This window comes from Carassius auratus, unplaced genomic scaffold, assembly GCF_003368295.1.
Source record: "Carassius auratus strain Wakin unplaced genomic scaffold, ASM336829v1 scaf_tig00214857, whole genome shotgun sequence".
NCBI classification, from domain to species: Eukaryota; Metazoa; Chordata; class Actinopteri; order Cypriniformes; family Cyprinidae; genus Carassius; species Carassius auratus.
The window spans coordinates 154,012-176,698 of NW_020527831.1; the positions used below are offsets into that span (position 1 = coordinate 154,012).

A 22,687-nucleotide genomic window follows, 5' to 3' on the forward strand; every position below is an offset into this window, starting at 1 on the left:
TACATGTTGTTTATTTTTATAATTTATTCATGCGTGTATTGTTAAATTAAACCCATTCAGATTTTATTTGCATTCTGTCAGCATGACAACTATTGTGTTTCATTTGTTCCATTGTTATAGGAATGTTTTCTTCCCCTTGTCATTATTGTTTTGTCTTTTATCCGTCCTTTTTTGTTTACATGTTTGTTGTCATTGTTGTTTGTCACGTATAACAGATGCCCCCACCACATCGTCCCCATCCACAACTTCCCCTGCACCCACCCTCCCAGACACTACAGGTCCCTTAGACTCCAAGCATCTCAATTCTGCTGTCACCGGTAACAGAGGTACTGTACAACCCCACTGCCCTTCCTCTTTTTCCTCCTGGTCTCCCTCACACATCCCTATACCTATCTTTCTTTTCCCCAAGCCAGTTTACTCTGACTGAATTCTGCAGCTCCAAGGACATCTGGAGCGCTTTTGCACTCAACAGTCACTCTGCACCTTTTTGTGTCCTCGTTTAGTTCCTATCTCTTCCTTCCACCGTTCATTTGTTCTAACTATGATTTCTAGCATCTCAGATGTGACAGTTTGAGCCCTTTGTGTGTCATTCAACCCATCTTATTAAAGGTATGAATCAAGAAAAAAAATGCCAATTTTAATTGTTTACTCATTATCTTTTAAAACCGGCATGCTATCACAAAACCCATTTTCACGCAAAAACTGCTATTGAGTTTCACAAATAAGAAATGGCATGTAATGTGAAATCTTAAAGTAGAAACACTAAAACTGTATTTTCTTGTATAACGTACTTGTTTTACAACCTCAAAAAATGTATTTGTTACATAATTTCCCTTCTGTTGAAGCTCTTAAAAGTTATGACTCGAAACAATTGTGCATCCAAGGCAGTTTTCACAGCATGCCATATATCATAACGTCAGATAGCATATGGGTTTGGGACAACTTTTGGGGGTCAGTACATGACAATCTGTATTAGATTCAGCTTGGTTCACCTTAACTATATTCTTTCCTGGAGTTTGTGCATCTTTAGAGGGTCTGAACAACAGTCCCCATCAGTAACGTGCCTTGACACCAAGCCTGTAGGCATACCTGTACCATGTGACTTAAGTGTTCTTCAGACCGTTGCAGTGAACGTCCAGTGTCAGGGGTATCAGGGTCTGTTTTGTTTCTTGTTTATGAATGTTTCAGCTAAATATAGACAGTGTGATTTATAAGGTGTATCAAAAAAAAAAAAATTCACACTCCCCATGGACTCTCCATAAGGTCATTTGAATGTCTACCTATTTTCGTGTGACTTGTGATGGGTGCAGCCCTGCAACTTTAAGGGAAGTTTGTACACGAAAAACAGAAAGGCTGTGATTATGTTGTATTATGGTTCCTCGTGGTTCCATTCTTCAAAGTGGCTTACTTGAGGATAACTTGGACTAACCATGGGATTTTGTTGTCTTTGACTCAAGATTAAAGTTTATCCAGCATCAGTATGTTCCCGTTCCTGAAGATATCCCAGTTTTATGCCAGGTTATGCTGAAATTATCCTTTAAAACCAGAATGGAATCAGCAACTTGTGAAGAAATACCGCACATATTCCCTCCAATGAAAAGGAGTTCTCTCCAAGCTTGTAATGCTGGATGTCTGCGGTGTTAACAGATCTTATTTCTCTTAATGCATTAGCAGCTCATTCTCCTGCCCACGATCAATGGGAGCGTACCAGTGGTGGATTTCTGGCCTCATCGTTCTGCAAGGCTTAATGGGAATAATAACTCTTCCTAAAGAAACATGGGGCCCAGACAGTGCCATCAGTGTGTCTCCCATCCCTGTTAAATCCGCCAAATGTATTTTTATGGCTTGCAAATTAGCTGTGACCTTATGAAGCTGAAAGGTTGAATGAAGTACCGGGGATGCTGAGAATTTAAAATATTTACAGCTCACTTTTCATAATAAGCATGAAAGCGCACTGCCGTAGACCCCTGCGCCGTTATTGTCCCACGGAGACACTTTTACAGGGATAATGATTGGTCATGCCTTTTGTCTTTAGACAGAGAGAGGAAAGTGCAGAAATTTATCTGTTTTAGGGAGGGTCCGGGTCTGGGTTCATTAGCCAAGGCCAGAAATGAAAGAGAGGACAACAAAGCGCAGCAGTTTTGCTAAATTATTACAAAACTTTTAAAACTTGTCCACCGTCTGCCAAGAATTACCCGGCTTAATTGGATTTAACTCCAGGACATAAACAGAAAAGGGCCTATCGTGGAAGTACTGAAGTTTTTGAAGCTTTGAAATATGTTGGCTTGAAGAAAAAAAATTAATTATTTCGAATGATGTCCTATTATTTCCGCTGTAGGTCAATGTGGATTCCTCCAAGACCCTTTGTCAAAAAGACATGTTATACATGGCGGAGTTTCCTGTAAGGAGTCTCACAGTGCGGAGTGGAACATATGTTTTTTGAAGCGTTGACCAGAAACCCAGCAATTACTCAACATGGCCACACCACAGGAGCGTAATAGGCACATGTGCGCCTGTCAGTTGTGGCCTGGATATGGCCTTGTTCATGGGCTGTAATCCCAGTAAGAAGCAAACAAATGAGCAATCCTCAGAGAGTCATTTGCAAGTTTCAACACTTTGTTCCTGGTCTGCAAGCAGTATGTGCATCCCAGGAAAGCTTTGTACATCCAATTAGTGCTTTATGAGAAGTCTAGAGCCACGTTTTGAGTTTCTTGAGTTATTTCTTCAAGTCACATGACTGCTTGTAGTTGCGGATGTGTGAATCACAAGGCAATTCTGCCTGATTAAAATTCTAAAGTAGCCGTGATGGTTTTTTATTAAAAAATAATAATAATAATAATAATAATTCTGCACATACATGTTCCAGTAAAAATGATGCTGCAACCTTAAACTGAAAACCTTTTATTTAAGAAAAATGGGGGAATTTCCTATTGTTTCTTAATGCATTTGACATTTGTTACCCATGTGAAAGCGATAGAAAGGATTGTGTTCTTTCTGTTTAGCAAAGTCCAAAGAGTACACAAGCATGTCGTTTTAAGATTTAAACAAGGGAAATTTCGGCATTTTTAAAACCTTTTTTCCTAACAACAAAAACAATAAGAACAAGAAAACCAATCAACTAATCAAAATTAAGAGATAACTTTTCAGGAAATGTCAGTTTTAGGGTTACAATCAGGATTAGGTGCAGCTACACCCTTGTTAAATAGCTATCATTTCCCTCTGATTTTAAGAATAAATTATAGGTAAGATTAGGTTTAAGGGGTAGGGATTGGGTAAATCTGTATTTTTGGACAGTAATGTTGATCCAAGATCAACAAAAGATGTTAAACCAGGAACGTCTTACTTGGCAAAACCATGGCGACCCTAAGCACAAATAGGGGTTGAGGAATGATGATAAATTGAGTAATTCTAACTTGTTATAAACCTTATAAGCTTGGCTTATGAATATTAATTAGGTGACTTTAATGTTTGTCCTGTTTGTTATTGCTAAATAGCAGGCAAGTGACCACTAGCCATAGTAAATGACCACTTAGAGGTTTCTGCTTGGTCTACAAGTCTTCCAAACTGCAGCCAGCTGCAATTTTGTTTTTTGGCGCAGCAGCAAAGCTCTTAAAATATAATTATTATTATCTCCCCAAAAAGTGGACTTTAACATATCTAAAAAAAAAAAAAAAGAGATAATATCTGCAGTCCCCCTGGGCACAATCCATCTCTGTGGACATTACTTATCCTGTTTGAATTAATGCTAAAGATTACAGACAGTTGCTTTAGAGACATATATCCAGAAAGCGAACCCCGAATAGGGTTTTAGAAGCACCGAAAGAGAATTTCATCTTGGAAATCATTCATCCTGCTGCTTATTCTCAGTAGAAGGATTAAAATGATTTTGAACTTCATATCAGTGAACATCTCAGAATTATCGATTTGAACTCCATGAAAGGTGTGTTCCAGAATGAAAAAGCATTTCCTCGGAGGGGCTGCCAGAGGACATCAGCAGAAGCCGTCCATGTCCCTGGAGGGTTAGTTAAATACTGAGAAAGGAGTCCTGAGCGCCCTCTTCGCTCTCCTTTCTGAAGATGACACAACACAGGAGGAATTAAAATGTAATGCAAAGGTCTTTTTCCTCGGTCACGCGGCGCGGTTATTGATGATCTGTCACATTAAGTCATGTCGAGGGAAGACTTATGGTAACAATTTAAAATATAACAGGAAAGGAAAAAAGACAAATCATTAAACTCTGCCACCGAATATAAATTACGAATAAGACTCTCTTCGTTCATTTTGTTTCTGTGGAAAGGAGACACTTTAAGTAATCCTCTCGAAGCCTTGAGCTGCTTTAATTTGCTGACACGAACGCTCGCCATTTCCCAGCATTCACTGCAGGTCAAGACTGAAACACGATGGCCTAATTATGAATGTTACACTGTAAAGTCTCCAAATCATTCAGTGACTTGCCTGCTCGTGCCTCTCAGTGGAGAACACCTGTATTTGCTTTCTTTTTTCTCCCGATTTGGGTCCAATCATTCTGTCTCTCTCTCCAGACACACTTTTTTTTAACCACAATTAGAAGCCGTAATTTGTTTTGAAAATCTAATTAAACTGTGCTGACCAACTCAGCAGCCCGCCTTTGCCCTCGTTTGGCATTACATCAACTCTCAAGAGCATCCGGAATGTAAATCAGCCCTCTAAAGACTCGCAGGTCATTTAAGAGGTTGCTGTGCTGGGCAAAGGGATGTGAAAGACAGACAAGGAGCATTTAGCTATTTTCTCTTTTCTGCATGGATGGAGAGTGGATGGAATGGTTGATTTGGTTGTTTAATGTGTATTTCCTAGATTGGGCCCTCGTGAGAGCCACACAGCTAGAATATAACAGTCTCTTTTTCTTCCTGGTAACAGTTTTCCATTAGACACAGTTGTCAAGTGTTCTTTCTCAGCAGAAAATGGGAAATAATTGACTTATTAAACAGTGCATTAAGCCATTGTTTATCTTTATTTATATATTTACAGAGTCCTAGAGACATCTAATAGTATTTAATTGGCTGAGTTTTACTGCTGCCGGTGTGTCATGAAGAGAAGTGAGCCTGCACATGCAGAGAGAGAACAGGAACTATAGAATCTTCTAGTCTGAGGCAGAATATTCATATGGCTTCCTAGAAAGAAATGACACTGTAGTGCCCATTAACTGGGAAATCAGCCAAAGCTATGCTTTTAGATTGTTCAAGAGACTGTAAAATACTCATAAAATAATTGTAGAATGTTTTATTAACCTGTTTCTGCAGCCTTGCGGATCCTAAGAAGATCTATAATACCTTGAAAAAAAGCTATCCGTTAGAATTCTCATTCATCTCAAAGGCAGTTTCTCATCAGTGAAGAAAAATGCTTTTTGTCCACAAAACCCATCCACATTTTCATATGGAGTATAGCGCGTTTAACCTAAGATCAGTCAACATTAATCTTCTGTTTCTGACAGAACTTCCACATGGAAGAGAAGAAATTGTTGAATAAAGTTGCTATTTTAGTTTTCTTTGCTCATAAAAAGTATTCTCATAGCTTCATAGTATTACAGTTGAACCACTGATGTCCCATGGACTATTTTAATCGAATTCTTCACTACCTTTCTGGGTCTTGAATGTGGTAGTTGCGTTGCTTTCTATGCAGGGTCAGAAAGCTCTCAGATTTCATCAAAAATATCTTAATTTGTGTTCTGAAGATGAACGAAAGTACTATGGGTTTGGAACGACATGGGGATAAGTAATTAATTACAGAATTATCATTTTTGGGTGAATTATCCCTTTAATATAAACTTTTATATGTATTTGAAAGTGAAATGTGCTATTTCTGTGCAAATGGAGTCACCAAATGGAAGTGAAAAACTAATATTCCCACCTAAAAGCCAATTTACCTAGAAATGGCTTATTTATAGTCATCACTGCACATCACTTTAAACAGGATAAAAGTATTTTTACACTTTCATTAAAATTAGCAAATAAAAATATCTAGTATATTAAAATATATGAGCAAAATAAATAAACCTTATTCTGAAGCAGAAATTAGTAAATAACCCTTTTAAATGTGGAGGTTTGCAGATGTTCTCAGACACAGAGGACTAATGTTGATGTATCTTATTGTAAACAGCTTAATATCCAGCAGAGTTTCTAATCAAGTCTAATGAGCTCACACTTAAACTCATAATTCGGTTAATAACACTATCTTTCCATTCCACTGCATTTTACAATTTATGCGTAATTTGGTTTGCTTCTGGTTGATTGTGGAGGAACATTTGAATCCAAGAGTTGGAGCAAATCATGCATACAGCAATCAAATCATAAATGCCATTGAATAGCTTGTGCTGGGTTTTCATATTAGGTGATTTATTGGGAGGTTTCCATTGAATTTGCCTTCCAAATAGAAGGCGGTGTTTTGATATGTTACGATTTTTTCGGTAAGCCAACTGTCTTTCTGCACCTTTCAGTTTGGAAGCACGTCAGAAGTCACCCTGTAAATGATAATTTCCAGTGTTCGATTGTACCACGAAGGTGAAGATTTCCAGTTCAGCACTTTCTCTTTCACTGTCCTTCAATAGCTCACATATGTAAGGAAGATCACTGAAGCGTTGACGTTCACTTTCCTACATTCACTTTACACTCAGCCCACGCTCAATGTCTCCCTTTAAGGCATTGTCACAAATATAGCAGAGATTACCGTAAAAATAATTTCCCAGACAGCATGTGCCAGTCTCCCGAATTAGCATGTGGAGTTAATGGTAACGCTCACCTTGAAATGTCATCCCAACAAGAGCACAACATGGCCGCCCCTGCTGCTCCTGCCCCCCGAGGCCTGTTCATAACCCCTGCCATGTGGATTTGTTAAAAGAATGCTTCCTGCATGTATCTCCTCAGAAACCGTTTCCTTTAAGAATTCATGTGACCGCAGGGGTTCCCGCGCGCTGGGTGCTTTTGCTGTTTTCATCGTTGTTTAGCCGCTGCTGGATTGAGAGCCTCTTCTCAGATGCGCCACTGGCGAATTTATATCCCACACCATCAGATCGGTACGGTTTCACTGCCGTTAATTTGTTACATTTGCCAGAACCATACAATGCAGGGGCCAGGGGAAGAAATTATGAATATTAAAATAGGAATGTGCGTGCGGTGCTTCAATATTAAATCATAAGGGAAGGACTGTCGCAGGCCTTATTAAAAGATAATGTGTGCTGGGGGAGAGGAAACATATCACTTCTGTTATGTTAAGCCTATTGCGTGTCTAAGGACAAACGCTCTGATTAGTTAAGCCTGTGTGCGGTGCACAAGAACAGAAAATGAGAAGCTAAGAAAGAGAAATAGTAAGCCAAGTGCAGGGTAAAAAATGCAAGGGGTTTGTGGAAGAAGTTAAAGTTTGAATACAACCTAGAGGAAGTCAAAATGAAAGATCATAAAGTTTTAATTGTATACATTTATACGAGGAACGTTTCCTCAGAGTTCGACACTAGAGGATTTTGATCACTACATAAAAATTGCTTTTATTAAGTGTAGTGTATTTTTGTCTGCCATGGATCTGAGGAATCACACGGTCTCTGGGTTTTGTTTCCAGAAGATAGACTTTATTTCAGTGAGAAATGAAGCCAAGATGTTCTCTGCGAGAAGATCTCCCGAATGCCAGGTGGCATCTCATTATATACAGTATACAGGGCATTCCAAATAGTCATACTTTTCCTTATGCTTACAATTTTGATACCTCCCTAGAGAGAAGGGACTCCCTACTTGTTTTGGAATAGAGAAATGCCCTTTCTGTATGTCTGACCAGATGTTTCTCATCAAGTCTGTACAATCTAGCCATAGGCATATTCCTTTCTATACTTAACCTATGGGATTATAATGGAATCATAACTATCAACAAAAATGGCTAAATTCACATTAATTATATTATATTATATTATATTATATTATATGATATTATATTATATTATATTATATTATATTATATTATATTATATTATATTATATTATATTATATTATATTATATTATATTATATATATTAAAATCTTATTGGTAAAAATCTTCCACATCAAGTAGCATAATTATTGTAGTAGAGATGCATAACACTTCCACGGACCTAAAAAAATAGAAAACGACTTTTAAAAAAGTATTTAAAAATCCTATAAAAGTTGACCCATCCTCTCTGAAAGTCATTGTATAAGTAACACACTGGGAAAGTGTGAGATCTGGAGCTGCGTGCTACTCTTGTTTTGCTTTGACTAATGGAACGAACTATGTTACTCCTTCTCTCTAACTGCAGAAATGATCCTTAATATAGTTAGAGATTACCAGGCCTCTCACAGTGTCAATGGAGTCGCCCTACAGGACGACACTCAGCACGGCAACCCCACTGTGTGTTGATAAAAATAGCGCGAGGACAGAGAAGGGCTAATTATCACAACACTGAGAGATGTACTTGAGATTCACAGTCTAATGTTCAGGGACAAAAGTGTTTGAACACAGTACTGATATTTAGAAAAGCAGTGCCAAGAATTTGTTTTGTTTACTGAGAAGTAGAGTTCGGTGAGAAAACTCTGGTTGAAGAGGCATGAAAGTGAGGCTGTTTGATAGCTGAACTAAAAGTCGCACACACACCCATAGTGGCGATACTTTTTGGAACTTAAGTTTGATTTATCGATGTCATAAAAATTGAGAGAGTTTAATACCACAGCCTTTCACCGTTGGAAATTCAGAAACATGCGCCTGTCAGATACGAGTAGCCATTCCACATTTCATATTTCAGCGAGCCGCTAAAAGGGTGATAGAGATCTGCACATATTTTGTTTTTTTTATTGTGATTGATTGTCACAGGGAAGTCAGATGCAGCGTGTAGGTTTTTATACTCCTCCTGTAAACACAACAAAGAGAAGAAATGCTATTATTGAAAGAGAGCGAAAAAAAAAAACGGCCGGTCTATGAGATGTCAATCAGAGAGAACTGGAGCCGGTGCGCCCAGCCGATGTAGATCCGAGGTGGGATTCTCCATTACCAAAATGAGAGCTGATGGACTGTTTGAATGCCTCTCTGGCCCTGAGTTTATCCAGGCTTTGTGCAGCTGATACAGTAATTGCAGGCAGTGGTTAGGAAGCTCCCGCAGCACAAAGCACAGCCCGGATTAAACGCACACGCTGTGGCAGATGCAACACATGCAGTCAATTATAATGTACCACTCCAAATGGCACTAAGCAGGGACATAATAAAGAACCACAGAGAAAGCAGACAAACCCATTTCTAAATTAACAATACTCTTAGAGGTTCAAGAGTATTGTCTGGTCGGGATGAAATGAAGTAGCCTACAATTTGAACAGCGGGTCTTGTCTGCTGTAACCAAGAGCTTTATTCTACTCTGTAAACTCTTAGAAAGAATGGTTTTGTTTTTGGTATCAATAGGGGCATTCGCAGCGCATAATTCTAGTGGCTGAGTTCTAAGAACAATCCAGAATGGGGGGTTTCGTGATAATGGGGATGAAATGTAAAATGATTAAATCTCCTTTGACAACTTGCAGTGTTCGGTCCTCTAGGAAATTTATGACCCTTCTCAAACAACTTTTGACCATGTATGTTTGTGAGTTACGAGCAGCTGATGACACAATGTTTGTTGTGGCCCATGTCTTCCTCTTTACTTTCATTCTAGGCATGCATATATCCCTGTCAGACCACCATATGGCTCGACCTGTCAGTTCAGACAGACCTTAAACTCCTTGACCAGGAGAGGGCTAAAGCTTTAGTCCAAAATATTTGTTGTCAGCCTTCTGATGTTTTAGAAGGGGGGAAAAAGTTTGATGAAATGAGAAAGGTTACCTACATTTACCTACAAACTACATTTTCTCCTCCTCTTTCTCTCTTACAGATCCTAATGCCCTGTCAGGCCCACCAGACCATGCTCTGATTGGTGGAATTGTCGCTGTTGTCGTCTTTGCAACTCTGTGCTTAATTATTGTATTGGGACGTTACCTGGCACGGCATAAAGGTACGATTTTTCTTCTGTCAAATGTAGACACAATAATACTCAAAAATACTTCATTATCTATAATGGGCTTCTCCTGTGATTCACAACCTGTATATAAACAGCATTTTGAATCATTTAAGATTTAGTATAATGAATGAAAAATAGGGGCAATTGAATTGTGAATTATTATTTTTTTAAAGTTGAAACATTTTATATACATTATTAGTATTAAATATTACAATAACAGTATATAAACTTGAATATTAGAATATTAGCATATTAGAATGATTTCTGAATAATCGTGACATTGAAGACTAGTATACTTGCTACTGAAAACTCATAACAGGAATAAATAAATTTTAAAATATTTTAAGGGTAAAAATATTTCACAACATCACTGTTTTACTGTAATTTGATCACATTAGCATTAGATAGCTCTTTCAGAGACATTATAAAATCTTAATTATTGCAAACATTTGACCAGTAGTGCATAAAAATGGTTTGCATTTTCACAAGTGGTCTCAGACTTTTGGACTTTGTAATTCTCTTATACAGAATTGCCATTTTGAAGTTTCCAGCACTTTATTAGTTTCATATTTTTTTTACCAGAGTCCACATAAATAGGTATTGTAATGTTGCATTGACATTTAAAAAATCTTCAAATCAAAGACCTTGTGTGTGTTTCTCAGGCACATATTTGACAAACGAGGCCAAAGGAGCGGATGATGCCCCGGACGCAGACACAGCCATCATCAATGCTGACGGCAACCACGCACACGCAGAAGAAAAGAAAGAGTATTTCATTTAGACTGCAAGTGGCACTGCGCTCCTCTCTCTCTCTCCTTCTCTCTTTCTCTCTCTCTCTCTCCTCTCGTTCCTTCCCTCCTTCCCTGCACCTTGTAGGAACTTCTTCAGACAGCAGCGGAAGCTTCTTCTCACACTTCTATACCATTCAGTTTGTTGTTTTTCATTTCGGTATGGATTTCTTTTGCTTTTTTCGACAACAGCTCGCCCCCTCCTTTTCACAAGCAACTTATTTGCTGAAGATGTCACCTTTTGTAATCATTAAATAGCTGTAAAACACCCCAAAGTAGTACAAAAAAAGTCAAAATCTCCAAATATGTAGAAAAAAGAAGATAATCTGTAGCCATTTTTCAGTAAGGACTCACCCTTCATCCTCTCACAGTGCCTAAATATACAGATGTCCGCCGAGTTTCAGTCAATGCCTTCATGTTTGTCAGGCCTCTGATTGGTTGCTTGCTTTTTATCTTCAGCGTTATGATTTCAAAAAATGTTTTGTGCTCTGTTACGTTTTTTTTTTTTTTTTAATTTCTACTTTGATTTTGGTTGTGATTCATGCTGAATCCATTTATTGTGATGTTTCTCCCCCAAAAAAATGATGTACAGTAGTAAAAATATACTCAGACTTGGAGTGAGGGAGGTTCCCTTTTTATTCTACAGATTTTTAGGTGTTAATAATGTTATCAGTACGTAGCGAAGCTCCATTTTCCAAATTACCATTACATGATGTGAAACCGACGGCTCACACTATGGCTAAAATCAGTATTTTGTACTTGAACTGTAGATATTGGTACGTAAAAATGAATAGCTTCACAGAAGGTCTCAGTGTGTTCCACCGAAAATCACCTTGTATTTTTAATTAGATGAAACTGTTAGGTTTACCAACTCTGGTCACCAAATAAACCATAGCAGGCTAGTGAATTAGCAACCAGGCAAAGAAAGAAAGAACAAGCCCAGTTGTGTGTTTGTGTAGTATGATGTTGCATCTTCACTGCTAGGTTCTGAAGCAGTCTGTCTATTCCTGCACTGATCGGCCCGCAGACACAGCATTTTCATAATCCGCGAACATATCTGTTTACACAACCGTTGTGCCGAGCACTTAAATCTCACAATACAGAAAAGTGATATTTAACAAAAACAAGTAGTGTGCACCTATTTCAGTGCTTTTAAACCTGCACATCACTGGTCAGATATATATACAGTTCATTTAAGATCCCAAAAACGTTTTATGCAAACCTAAACATTATAATAACGATGAGAGAACGTTGCCCATGCATATCGCTCATTTTACCGCGTGAGGTTTTGGCCAATCAAAAAATAAGCACAAATGACTCACATCAACTCATGAATCAGTCTAACACAGCAATTGTGAAGTAAAAAAACTAACTTTCATTGCCCAAACTGGACATCAGTACGCTTCATGCTCACTGAAGTCAAAGGTTATGTTAATGTTTGGAAGTGTTTTTGAAATTGCGGTCTCTTTTTTTCTGTTCTTCTGTTGATTTCTATGATGAATAGACAACCTTGCTAAGGCTGTAAAATATATCTGCTAAATGTGGTAACTAGTGAAAATTGTGGTTAGCCTTTGGGATCCCTAATTCCATCAAGTTTGTATATTAGCTGATCTAAATATTGGTGGGGAACAATCGTACATTTTTTTCATCTTGTTTGTCAATAAAAGATTCTCAACAGCCTCATAAACTTTGCTTTAGCTCAAGGCGTGTATATACTGTACAAGTATCACATTTTGGTAAAACATTTTCGAAAGGAATGTTTTTGTTCGACTCGCATTGTAAATTATTTCATTTTGCTTAGTTGAAAACCACTCAATGAGTCTGACAGAATTTGTGACAGCAGTGGAATAATTAATGAAACAGCAACGCTATGTGTTTGTTGAATGGGAGACTTTTAAATCACCTTCACCTGATGTTCGTTTCCTGTAAATGATGACGATTAGTGTTCATACTTGCTTTCACAGTCCGTCTCCATTCCCACATATCGGAGCTTATAAAGCCCACAGATGGTCGAGCTTTAAATTTGAGCATTTTAGTCATTATGCACCACAATAACACATATCACTTCCATGTACAAGTATGTTACTCAAATGTAATTGTCTCGTCACATGTATCTCTAATATGTGGGATATTATTAATGGCTAGGAATATGGTATCCTTTGATAGAGTCACAGGGCTGTGTGTTATCAGTCAGATTACATACTTCTGAAGGCCAAACCATTTATCAGTGCACAAAAAAAATTAAGCTTTATGAAATGAAACATAACCACTGACATGCTACTCAAGCCACAATTGCCATTAATCTATTTCTCTTTTCCTTCTACTTCCTCTCTCTTTATGTGGATTGGCTGAAAGGCGTCTGTCTGGCATAATAACTGCTAACAATGTTTGGTACTTGTCTGTCTGATTGTGACACTGACCTAATGCTGCCTTTGTGGTCAGTAAATCACATGCTATTATCAAGAAAATATATCCACTTGCTCAGATTTTGACCCGTTACAGGACATACTCAACATTTCTAAGAACAAATAAATCAGCTTCTTTTACCACCATAATTGCCTTTGTGTTTGTAGTAGGAGCTTTGTGCTGTTTTGTTTCAGCGATGACTGGTCACCCAATGCCTGGTTGTTTTTTTCCTTCAAACTCGCCTTTATAAATTGCATGTTATATTGTCACCCCGTATTTACATTTTTAATGCACCAATGCATTTCCAGTTTACTTTTTTTTTTTTTTTAGCTAGTGACTGCAGTCGAATTTACAAAGGGTTCATAGCTAAAGTGACTGCCTAAAATGTTTGGATTTAAAGTCTTGTATTTATTCAGTATGTAATCTAGCTGGTATGGAAAGATTGTGATTATGAAAATACAGACCATACAAACATGCTAACAGCAAGCTACACTGAAATCAGTTCATTTGAATTGGTAATTTGTGGAATTCCATGAGGGCGATGATGTTCCCTATGTAGGCAGCTCACTAGGTTTTGGAACAGAGCGCAAATTTAGTCAGAAACATTTTTTACAAACTGCAAAGTGACAGTTCACCTACAACTGTTGTTTCACTATGTTGTGGATACAGACATGATTTGGAAAAAGAAAAAATATGTTCAATATGTTTAAATAAAATGCACCTGGGTTATTTCTCCTCCTGACAGACTATAAAAAAGTAGGCTATACCAATAAGCAGGCAGATTTTGTTGGCAGAATAATAAAAAGCCTGCCTAAAATGCACCATTTATGAAATGTGAAAAGTAGAAAGCATTTGCTCTGATCAGCTTTCATTTACTGAAAGGGTTTAGAGTTCAAAATATTTCATACACTGAAATAAAATAATTTGTGTATTAAAACATCTAGCAAAGAGTCTTTTTAACCAACTGGCTAGAATAGAAACTGTAACACTGTTAATCAAAAATGTTAATTGATGTCACCCAGTTACATTATTTTAAGTCACTGCTTTTTTTTTTTTTTTTTTTTTTTTTTTTTTTGCATCTCAGGAATGGAGTGTTTTTCTTTCTATTTTAACTCATATAGGTACCTCATGCCAATTTATTTCTAATTTGCGTAATCATGCTGCATTTTAAACATCCTTATAATCACACTAATATCTCAGTGCTTTTTTAATGCTCATGCCAGTGTGTGTATATATGCTTGTTTCCAATTCATATCACACAAGCTGTATATTGTTTAAACACATCCGCATAATAAAGCAAACTGTCCGGTTGCTGTAATGATCCGTTGCAAAATTTAGACCAGAAAAAGATGCACTCTAATTTAGCTTGTTAATGTGTTACACTAAGAGGGCAGTTGTCATAGTAAGGACACGCTACAAGTAGGTCAAGAACAAATAGTTTGGAGAAAACGCTGTTTTCACAGTTTTTCGCATGACCTTGCTAGAATTAGCTGCACCGATGATGACACAATACACACAGTTCCAGAAATGTCTGTAGTTCAAATGTAAAAGATAAACAGACAAACGCTACTTAAATTTCACCATGTTCCTCTCACGTTGCAAAACTCTTCTGCATGCCAGTGAAGCAGATGTAGTGGAAAAGCATCCTGTGCACTGGTAGATTGAGTTCCTGGTTTTTAAGCAAAACAGTCTCCCTAGCTCTTGAAATGATAGTGGCTTCAGAACACAAAGGGTTTGTGCTTCTTGTAGCAAGCTGAAATGAAAACGCCTCATTTGATTTCTTTCCTTTTTTATGTGTTCCTTGGTGTATTGATTCATTTGGTTCAAAAAATCAATTTTAAGCCTAATTCACATGTATGGAATGAAATTGTTAAATAAATAAATGCCAAAAATTCCTGTCTGTTCTTCTTATTGTCTAAACACAACACAGTTCATCTGGATTTTCTTCATTTTCTGGGAGTCTGTCCATGTACAGTATCTGCACAACCACAGTGAGATCAACCATCCATTTAGAACAACCTAACAATTACCTGCTTAGCAACACCCTACTAACAAACCACCACACATAACTGCCTGCCAGGACCCTAGCAACACCCTAGAACACCTTAGCAACAAGCAATGACAGGCTTAGCAACACCCTATTAATAAGCCTCCAAACACAACTGTCTATCCGCACCCTAGCAAGCACCTAGAACACCTTGGCAACACACAATTACATGCTTAACACCCTAGTAGTCAGCCACCACACAAACTGACTATCAGCACCTTAGCAACCACTTGGAACAACTTAGCAACACCATAGTAGTTAGCCACCACAAACAACTGCCTATCAGCACCCTAGCAACCATTTAGAACACCTAAGCAACAAGCAATGACATGCATAGCAACACACTATAGTAAAAATCATCCACACACAACTGTCTTGAACACATTAGCAACACCACAGCAACAAGCAATGACCCAGAACACCCTAGCAGTGAGTTGCCAATAACATCCTGGCAATAATCCACAACACAGAACTGCCTATCAGCACCCTAGCAACCATGTAGAAAACCTTAGCAGCAAGCAATGAGGTGCCTGGCAACACCCTAGCAACATCCCACCACACATAACTGTATTTTAGCAAACTAGCAACCACCTAGAGCACCTTGGCAATTACCTGCCTAGCAACACCCTGGTAACAAGCACCCTTTTAATCACTTAGACCATATAAGCATCAAGCAAAGATCTGCCTAGCAACAAGCCACAACACAGAACAGTCTATTAGCATTCTAGTAACCATTTACCAACAAACAACTAAGAAACGCCTCTAGCAGCCATTAAGAAAACTATAACAAGCCGCCACTTACACCTGTCTAGCAACACCTGACAACCACCCAGAATGGCCAAAGTTTTCTAGACAAACTTTTCTTTTCTAGCTACTCTTTGCTTTTAAACTTTATGCATGTCGTTTTTGCAGACTCACGGCACAGGTGTGTCTAAGCTGCAGAATGTTCTTGACTGTATATACATGGCTGCTAGCATGCAGACAGATACAGACTCTGAGAGATGAAGACAGCAGCAGACACCTGAGGGGAAATGAGACAGCAGCCCTCAGGGCAGGAAATGGCATCACTGTGAAATCACCACAGGGGACGAATCTCCACATCCACACACACACATAGACACACACTCACACCGAGGGCAACACCATCACAAAAACCACCTCTGCCATCATGGTTTGGGTCTGTTATGACTTGGCAGATTAAGACTGGACAGAACAGCCACACAATATATTTAGCTGAGAAAAGAAACATAATTTCTATAATGGTTTTTATCTGCTTCTTTTGTTTGCTTGAATTAGGGCAGTTATATTTCTATAGTTCCATGGTTTATATTTTGCAACCCAGAACAATCACACAGTCAAAAATGTAACATCTGTCATTAACCAGTATAAATTATGTATTAATTAATTAATTAATTAATATATATATATATATTATACTTTTATAGTAAAATATACTGTAATGTATTTGTACATTTAGTATATATGCTAAAAGAACAAACATATTTTTGTGAATAAGCATTTTAGCAAATAATAATTTAATGCTCTAAATGCCTCCTGAACCACTTCCGCTTCAAAACAGATTAAAACATTTTCCCAAAAGTGTTCTGTGGTAAATCAACAACATGCCACAGGTGCCGTCGATATAGTTTAACTTGTTTTGAACCCAGAGGTTTCCTTTAATAACACTATTATCAAAGTGAGAATCAACTTCTTTTTAATTAGGCAAGTTGAATGAACTCAATTACTTCAAATAATCGTTTTGAGGCTGAGTAATCATAATGCTTCTTGAAATCGACAAAAAAGAATTAAACTAAACTAAATAGCATACAGATTTTTGGAATTAAAGGACCCCTTATCCATCTAATTCTCAATACCAGATATGTCTTCTTATAGGACTCTTGTTTAAATGTGTTCATACTGAGAACATTTCCATATGTTGTTGAATATGGAGGCAAAGTTGAATGTGTTTTGTGTCAGGTGTGAGAGAAGTGAATGATGTACTGAGAGTTTCACCTTTCCCATCAATCATTCACCGGACATGTGACCTTCTCCACTGGTACTGTGGAGTGATGGGAATGCCATTCATGATGAGAAACCTTTTCAAGCAGTTTAAGACACCCACAATCTTTCAGAGGATTGGAACTCAGGAGGCTGGAGCCGCCGACAGCAGCTATACTGTGAGACTTACTGTGGAAATCTGAGGAATTGGATCACTAGCAGGTGTTAAACTGGATATACTAGGTTTAAAGACCTGAATTTCACCCCAACTTTTTTATGCCCACGGGCTGGGCTACAGGCTACTTTTCACGTCATAGTTCAGACGCAGGCCAGACCTCTGGCCTGTTTTAGGCTTCTCCTTATTTTAATATTTTAGACATCTATCAATTAGTGATTAAAAAAATGCAGCGCTGGTGGAAACAACATGAGACCTCGTTACCGCGACTGTCAAGAGTGACTCAACAGTGTTTAGTGACCCGTAGCAGCGTAGCTGAAAGGTTTTGCATTTAAATGCACACAGTAGGCTTAAGTTTGCCATAAAGCATTGGCAAAAGTAATTATCATAAATGTGTCGGGGGGAAATAGGAAAGAGATATTTGAATAATTTATTAATAAAAAGTGTTTTCTGAGTCTGTGTCGCAAGGATGAAGTTGCTGATCCAGACTCACTACCTCTTCATTAGACGCGCCTTTAGAGAGAAGTGCATCTTCATGGATTATGATTATAATAAGAGTTTTAGTTTTTGATTTAGTTTTTTGATTTAAGTAGTAATTTAAAGTGTTCTATGGGTATATTTATTATGTCTGTCTGGCATGTATTTGCTGAGTTTCAGTTCATTTTTGTGAAGCGCTCCTGTTCAACATGAGACGGCAGAAAGTGCATCATGTTTGTTTTCTTTATTTTATAAAAGCACAATGTTTTGTTAATATTGTGAGTGCACACAAATAAAAGTAGACCCTTTACAGTTACGAATGATGCAAAAATGACAGTATGTTCACTGAAAAAATGCAAGTGATCACGCTGGCACCTCCATGTCACGCAAAGCACACTTTAGCTTGCACTCTATGCACAAATTATTAGATATAGCGCACATCTATAGGTTTAATGCTTAAACATTCAGGCTGGTCTAGGGCCTGAGCATTTCGGGCTAGGGCTCTAGGCTGATCTACCTCAGTGGTCCAACAGCGCTCGTCAATGTCAAAATGATCGAGATGGCCAATCAAAGAATGCAGGTTTTACTGTCACAATGCAACTAGTTTGTGGAAAGATGTAAGCGGTACTGTATTATAAAACTGTAATATGATATAAATGTTTAGGGACCAACAGTAATAGACAATCTCTATTGATGCAAACTAATAAAATTTTGCCATTTTTAACTGGAATTATGCAATCATGATTCATGTCAACCATAAATTAATTGACCAGATACGTTTGTGTTTTCAACTATTAGACAAATACAAATAAGAGTGAGTGTGCATATTTTAAGATAAAATTATATTTTCAAATAGTGTAAATTGATTACTACTTCATATGAAAAATGCAGATGCAAAAGCCTCTGTGCCGTTCAAAGTTTTCTTCTAAAATTAGCATTTTTTTATCAGGCTCAGGTTAAGTAATTTCACTTTAATGGCAATTAATAGTTTCTTTTCTTTCCCATTAAACTAACATAACTGAATATAAATATATATATATGTATATGTATATATATATGTGTGTGTGTGTGTGTGTGTGTGTGTGTGCGTGTGTGTGTGTGTGTGTATTAAAACGCTATTTGTTAACATCTAAAATTACTGAAATGGTATTTCTCAACTGAATCTTTAGCTTTCTGTGACCAACTTCTCATTTCTACAAGGTTACTTTACAGAAGCATGTTAAATGCATATATCTTTCTGACTAACTTCTCATTTATCCAAGGCAACTTAACAGTAGAACTACAGTCAGTGCTCACCTTGGAGAAATCTGCTGGAAAGTGCCTCATTCAAGGGCACAATGGTGATAGAGATCTCTCAATATCGCTCCAATTCACAAGATGACCCCACCGAAGTCACCTCCCCTTACCCACAAAAGACTTTCACCACCCTTTTTAGTAACTGAATCTATCAGTCATCCCACACCATTCTCCGAGGCAGTCTGAGCATGGATCATTCTTTTTAAACTTGACTGAAATTAAATACGGTGTCACAAGCAGCACAAAGCATCTTTCAATATGGATGTATGCATCGATTTAGTAGTCTAGGCATATGTCTGCAATATCATGTGAGAGCAGCTTTTGACTGAACACATTTATATGCACTGAACAACAATGAATCCAGAATGCAGATATAAACATGCATAACACCCAATGCTCTTGCATGTACAGGAATGGTTTGTGGTGTTCTCTGTTCTTTTTCTCTCTGGTCTGCATGTGTTTTAGCAGCAGGATGGAGACTGGAGTGTGTCTCCTGTGAAATGTCTGCCTGCCTGGCTTTGCACTCTATGTTAATGTGTCCGTGCTTCTGCCAGAATTTCTCCCTCACTTGGGCCTGAGCTTGAAGCAACACCCAGCGCCATACAAATAAACAAAAGAGATGGACAGCTTCTTGTTAGCAACAAGATGCCGCCCAGACATACACAGCCATACGTGCACAGACACATGGGGAGCATACATTCAGAGAGATGATGTCATACATATTCATCCGCCACTAAAAAAAGAACCAGCGCTGAATCCCTGTGTCAGGCTGCCTGGAGGAGATCTTTTCCCTCAAACACAAATACATTTTAAAGGGAGAGTTCACACAGAAATGACAATCCTGGGATCATTTATTCACCCTCATGTCGCTGCAAACCCATAGGACTTTCTTTCTTCTGTGGAAAGGTGTATATTTGAAGAATATCATGGTGACTCTTTTCGATATAATTGCATCTATCAAGCTCCAAAAGGACAAAAAAAATAACATAATAGTGTGATAAAAGTGGTAAGTGTGACTCATGATTCATATATTCCATATCTTCTGAAGTCATATGATATCTTTGAGTGACATAATATGGAAGTGTATTTCTGCCACAGAACATAAATAAAAAAGGTCATGTAAACCTTTTTTCTGACTTTTTCTGACAGTTCTGACTTTTTTGCTTGCAATTAAGAGTCTGCAAGTTTACATCTCATAATCTAGACATTTTTCTCAAAATTGCAAGATTAGATCTCATAATTCAGTTTTTTTTTGTTTTTAGTATTAAAAAAATAGTTGTAAGAAAATTATGAATTATTTAAAAAAATATAAGTGAATTTATAGATCCCTGTCTATTATAAAATAAAATATAAATATTAGATGAAAAAAAAGAAAATTTTAATTAATTCGGAATGAAATTCTAAATATTAATTAATATTATAATATAGTAAATAGTTCTAAAATAATACTGGTAGTGCAGAAGAAGTCAAAATCAATATTAAATGGGCTTAGAAAAAAGTTTTTTAATATTAAATTTTTTCCATTCCTTAAACATAGTCTCCTAGAGCCATTTGTGGTTTCAAATTGTTCATTTACATAACCCTCTCTTTATCCTCTCATCTGACTGACGCTATTTTGGCAGAGTTACAGCCATTACCCTCCAAAGGACGTAAGAGATGTAACTATTAATATTAAAACAGTTCAACTCCATCGAGCGTATGTCTGCCTCATTCACCTTGGGCCTGTCTAGGGAGCCGGCGTCTTATTTTACATTTTTATGTATGGCGTGTCAGACTTGAGCAGATGGTATCTGTATGAATATGGGCGGCTTGTCACCCTTTCTTATCACCTCACACCTTTACCTGACGAATATCACTTCCTGAAACAAGACCCCCTGCTGGAAGTATTGGCAGAGGCCGAGGTGTGTCAGCCCACTCTCGGTAGGACACTCCCAAACCAGACGTGACCTTCAGTGCAAAAACTCTCTCAACTGTCCTGTGCTGCCATTTTCAGGATGCGAGATGGAGACTCTCCCTGTCTGGTTGGTTTAGCATGCAGGGGTTTATTCAATCAAATTACCACAGAGGTGCTTTAATGCTTGTTAACCTTCCCTACCACCGGTGTTCAATCGAAAGCAATTTCAACATCCATTCTACCCATTTTATTCACATTGATAATACGCCAATAACTGCAGCTGATTCAACATCGATCTAACTAGTTTTTTGCCTAAGGGTAACAAGCAAAGTCACTTTGTTCTTTGGTAAACAGTTGCTTTTGGAGAGGAAGTGCTGGTAAAACCATGCTATATGCGAAATAGAAAACAGTCCGTCATGTCATGCATGTGTGGTCTTTACTGTCTGTTCATCCTTTACTTTTTTATATAATTCGGTTCTCTGTCATTGCACTGCAAATCACGCAAACGTGCCAGAAAGTCATTCCCCGTCCCAGGGGAAAAATGTGAAATGCCTCATTTTGGCCGTCCTTCCCAGCACACATTATCCTTTGACTTGTTTTCTCGTTTTTTCTTTCAAGCCTCTTCTGTTTTTCCACTTCAGTGTTGGTAAACCATTTACCAAACCAGCAAACTGACATACTACTTGTACAGTTTGTGCAATAAGTGTATACTGTGGACGTTATGCAAATTTGAAGTATTCATAGATGCCTGCATGATGTACTAAATTGCCAAAATGTGCAGTACTCAAGAGGGAATCCGGCATAGAATACTGTATTCCACAGATGCAATGTGCTCAATTATAAAGTACATTAGTGCCCACCCTCTATTTAAGTGGCTTTGGTTCAGGAGACATTTTTTTCCATTCATTTTTCCCATAGGGAAGTCTTTTTTAAACGACATTATACTTTGTTTTGAAGCAAAATAATAATAATAATAATAATAATAAGACTATGGTGCAACACAGTTTAAATGGCTTTAACTAGGGGAATATATATGTGTGTGTGTGTGTGTGTGTGTGTGTGTGTGTGTGTGTGTGTGTGTGTGTGTGTGTGTGTGTGTGTGTGTGATTGTGTGTGTGTGTGTATAAAGTGTGTACTAAAGTACTAAACTTTTTCACTAATTTATTGTCATTACAAAATTTGTCAATTTAACATGAAATTCAATTAAAAAAGCAAAATAATAATGAAGCAAAATAAATTAATAATTAAAATATATACATCTATTTTGAAGTCATGTGAAGTTTGGCAAGTCAATAACAGCAAAACAATCTACAGTTTAGAGCTTATTGTTATGTATTTTTTTAATGTATAATGTGCAGTATTCAATTAGTTAACTAGCGTTCCATTCCAAACCCAGCCATGGACTGATGAGAGGGCAGCTGGAATTACACAAGCACACAGTTTGATCGATCCACCCTCGATTTTCCATTTCTTATTCGTGGTGTCAACAAGATGAAGAACTTCCATCCCCTCATCTCTATATTTAAACTATTCTCTAGCTCTTCCTAATTCATCATGCGCTTGCTGCTTCCTCATTGGGGACTAATGACTTTGTGT

General features: G+C 37.6%; 1 protein-coding gene across 1 annotated transcript in view; it reads left to right on the top strand.

Annotated features, from left to right (window-relative positions):
• The window catches only part of LOC113093083 (cell adhesion molecule 2), an 81,891-nt gene extending 66,791 nt beyond the window's left edge, over nucleotides 1–15,100 (top strand). Inside the window, exons 8-10 of the mRNA XM_026258932.1 lie at nucleotides 216–326; nucleotides 9,885–10,004; nucleotides 10,673–15,100. Of these exons, the coding sequence (XP_026114717.1) occupies nucleotides 216–326; nucleotides 9,885–10,004; nucleotides 10,673–10,791 (350 nt within the window). The 3' untranslated portion in view covers nucleotides 10,792–15,100. The remainder of the gene's footprint in view (nucleotides 1–215; nucleotides 327–9,884; nucleotides 10,005–10,672) is intronic.
• The last annotated feature ends 7,587 nt before the right edge of the window (nucleotides 15,101–22,687 follow it).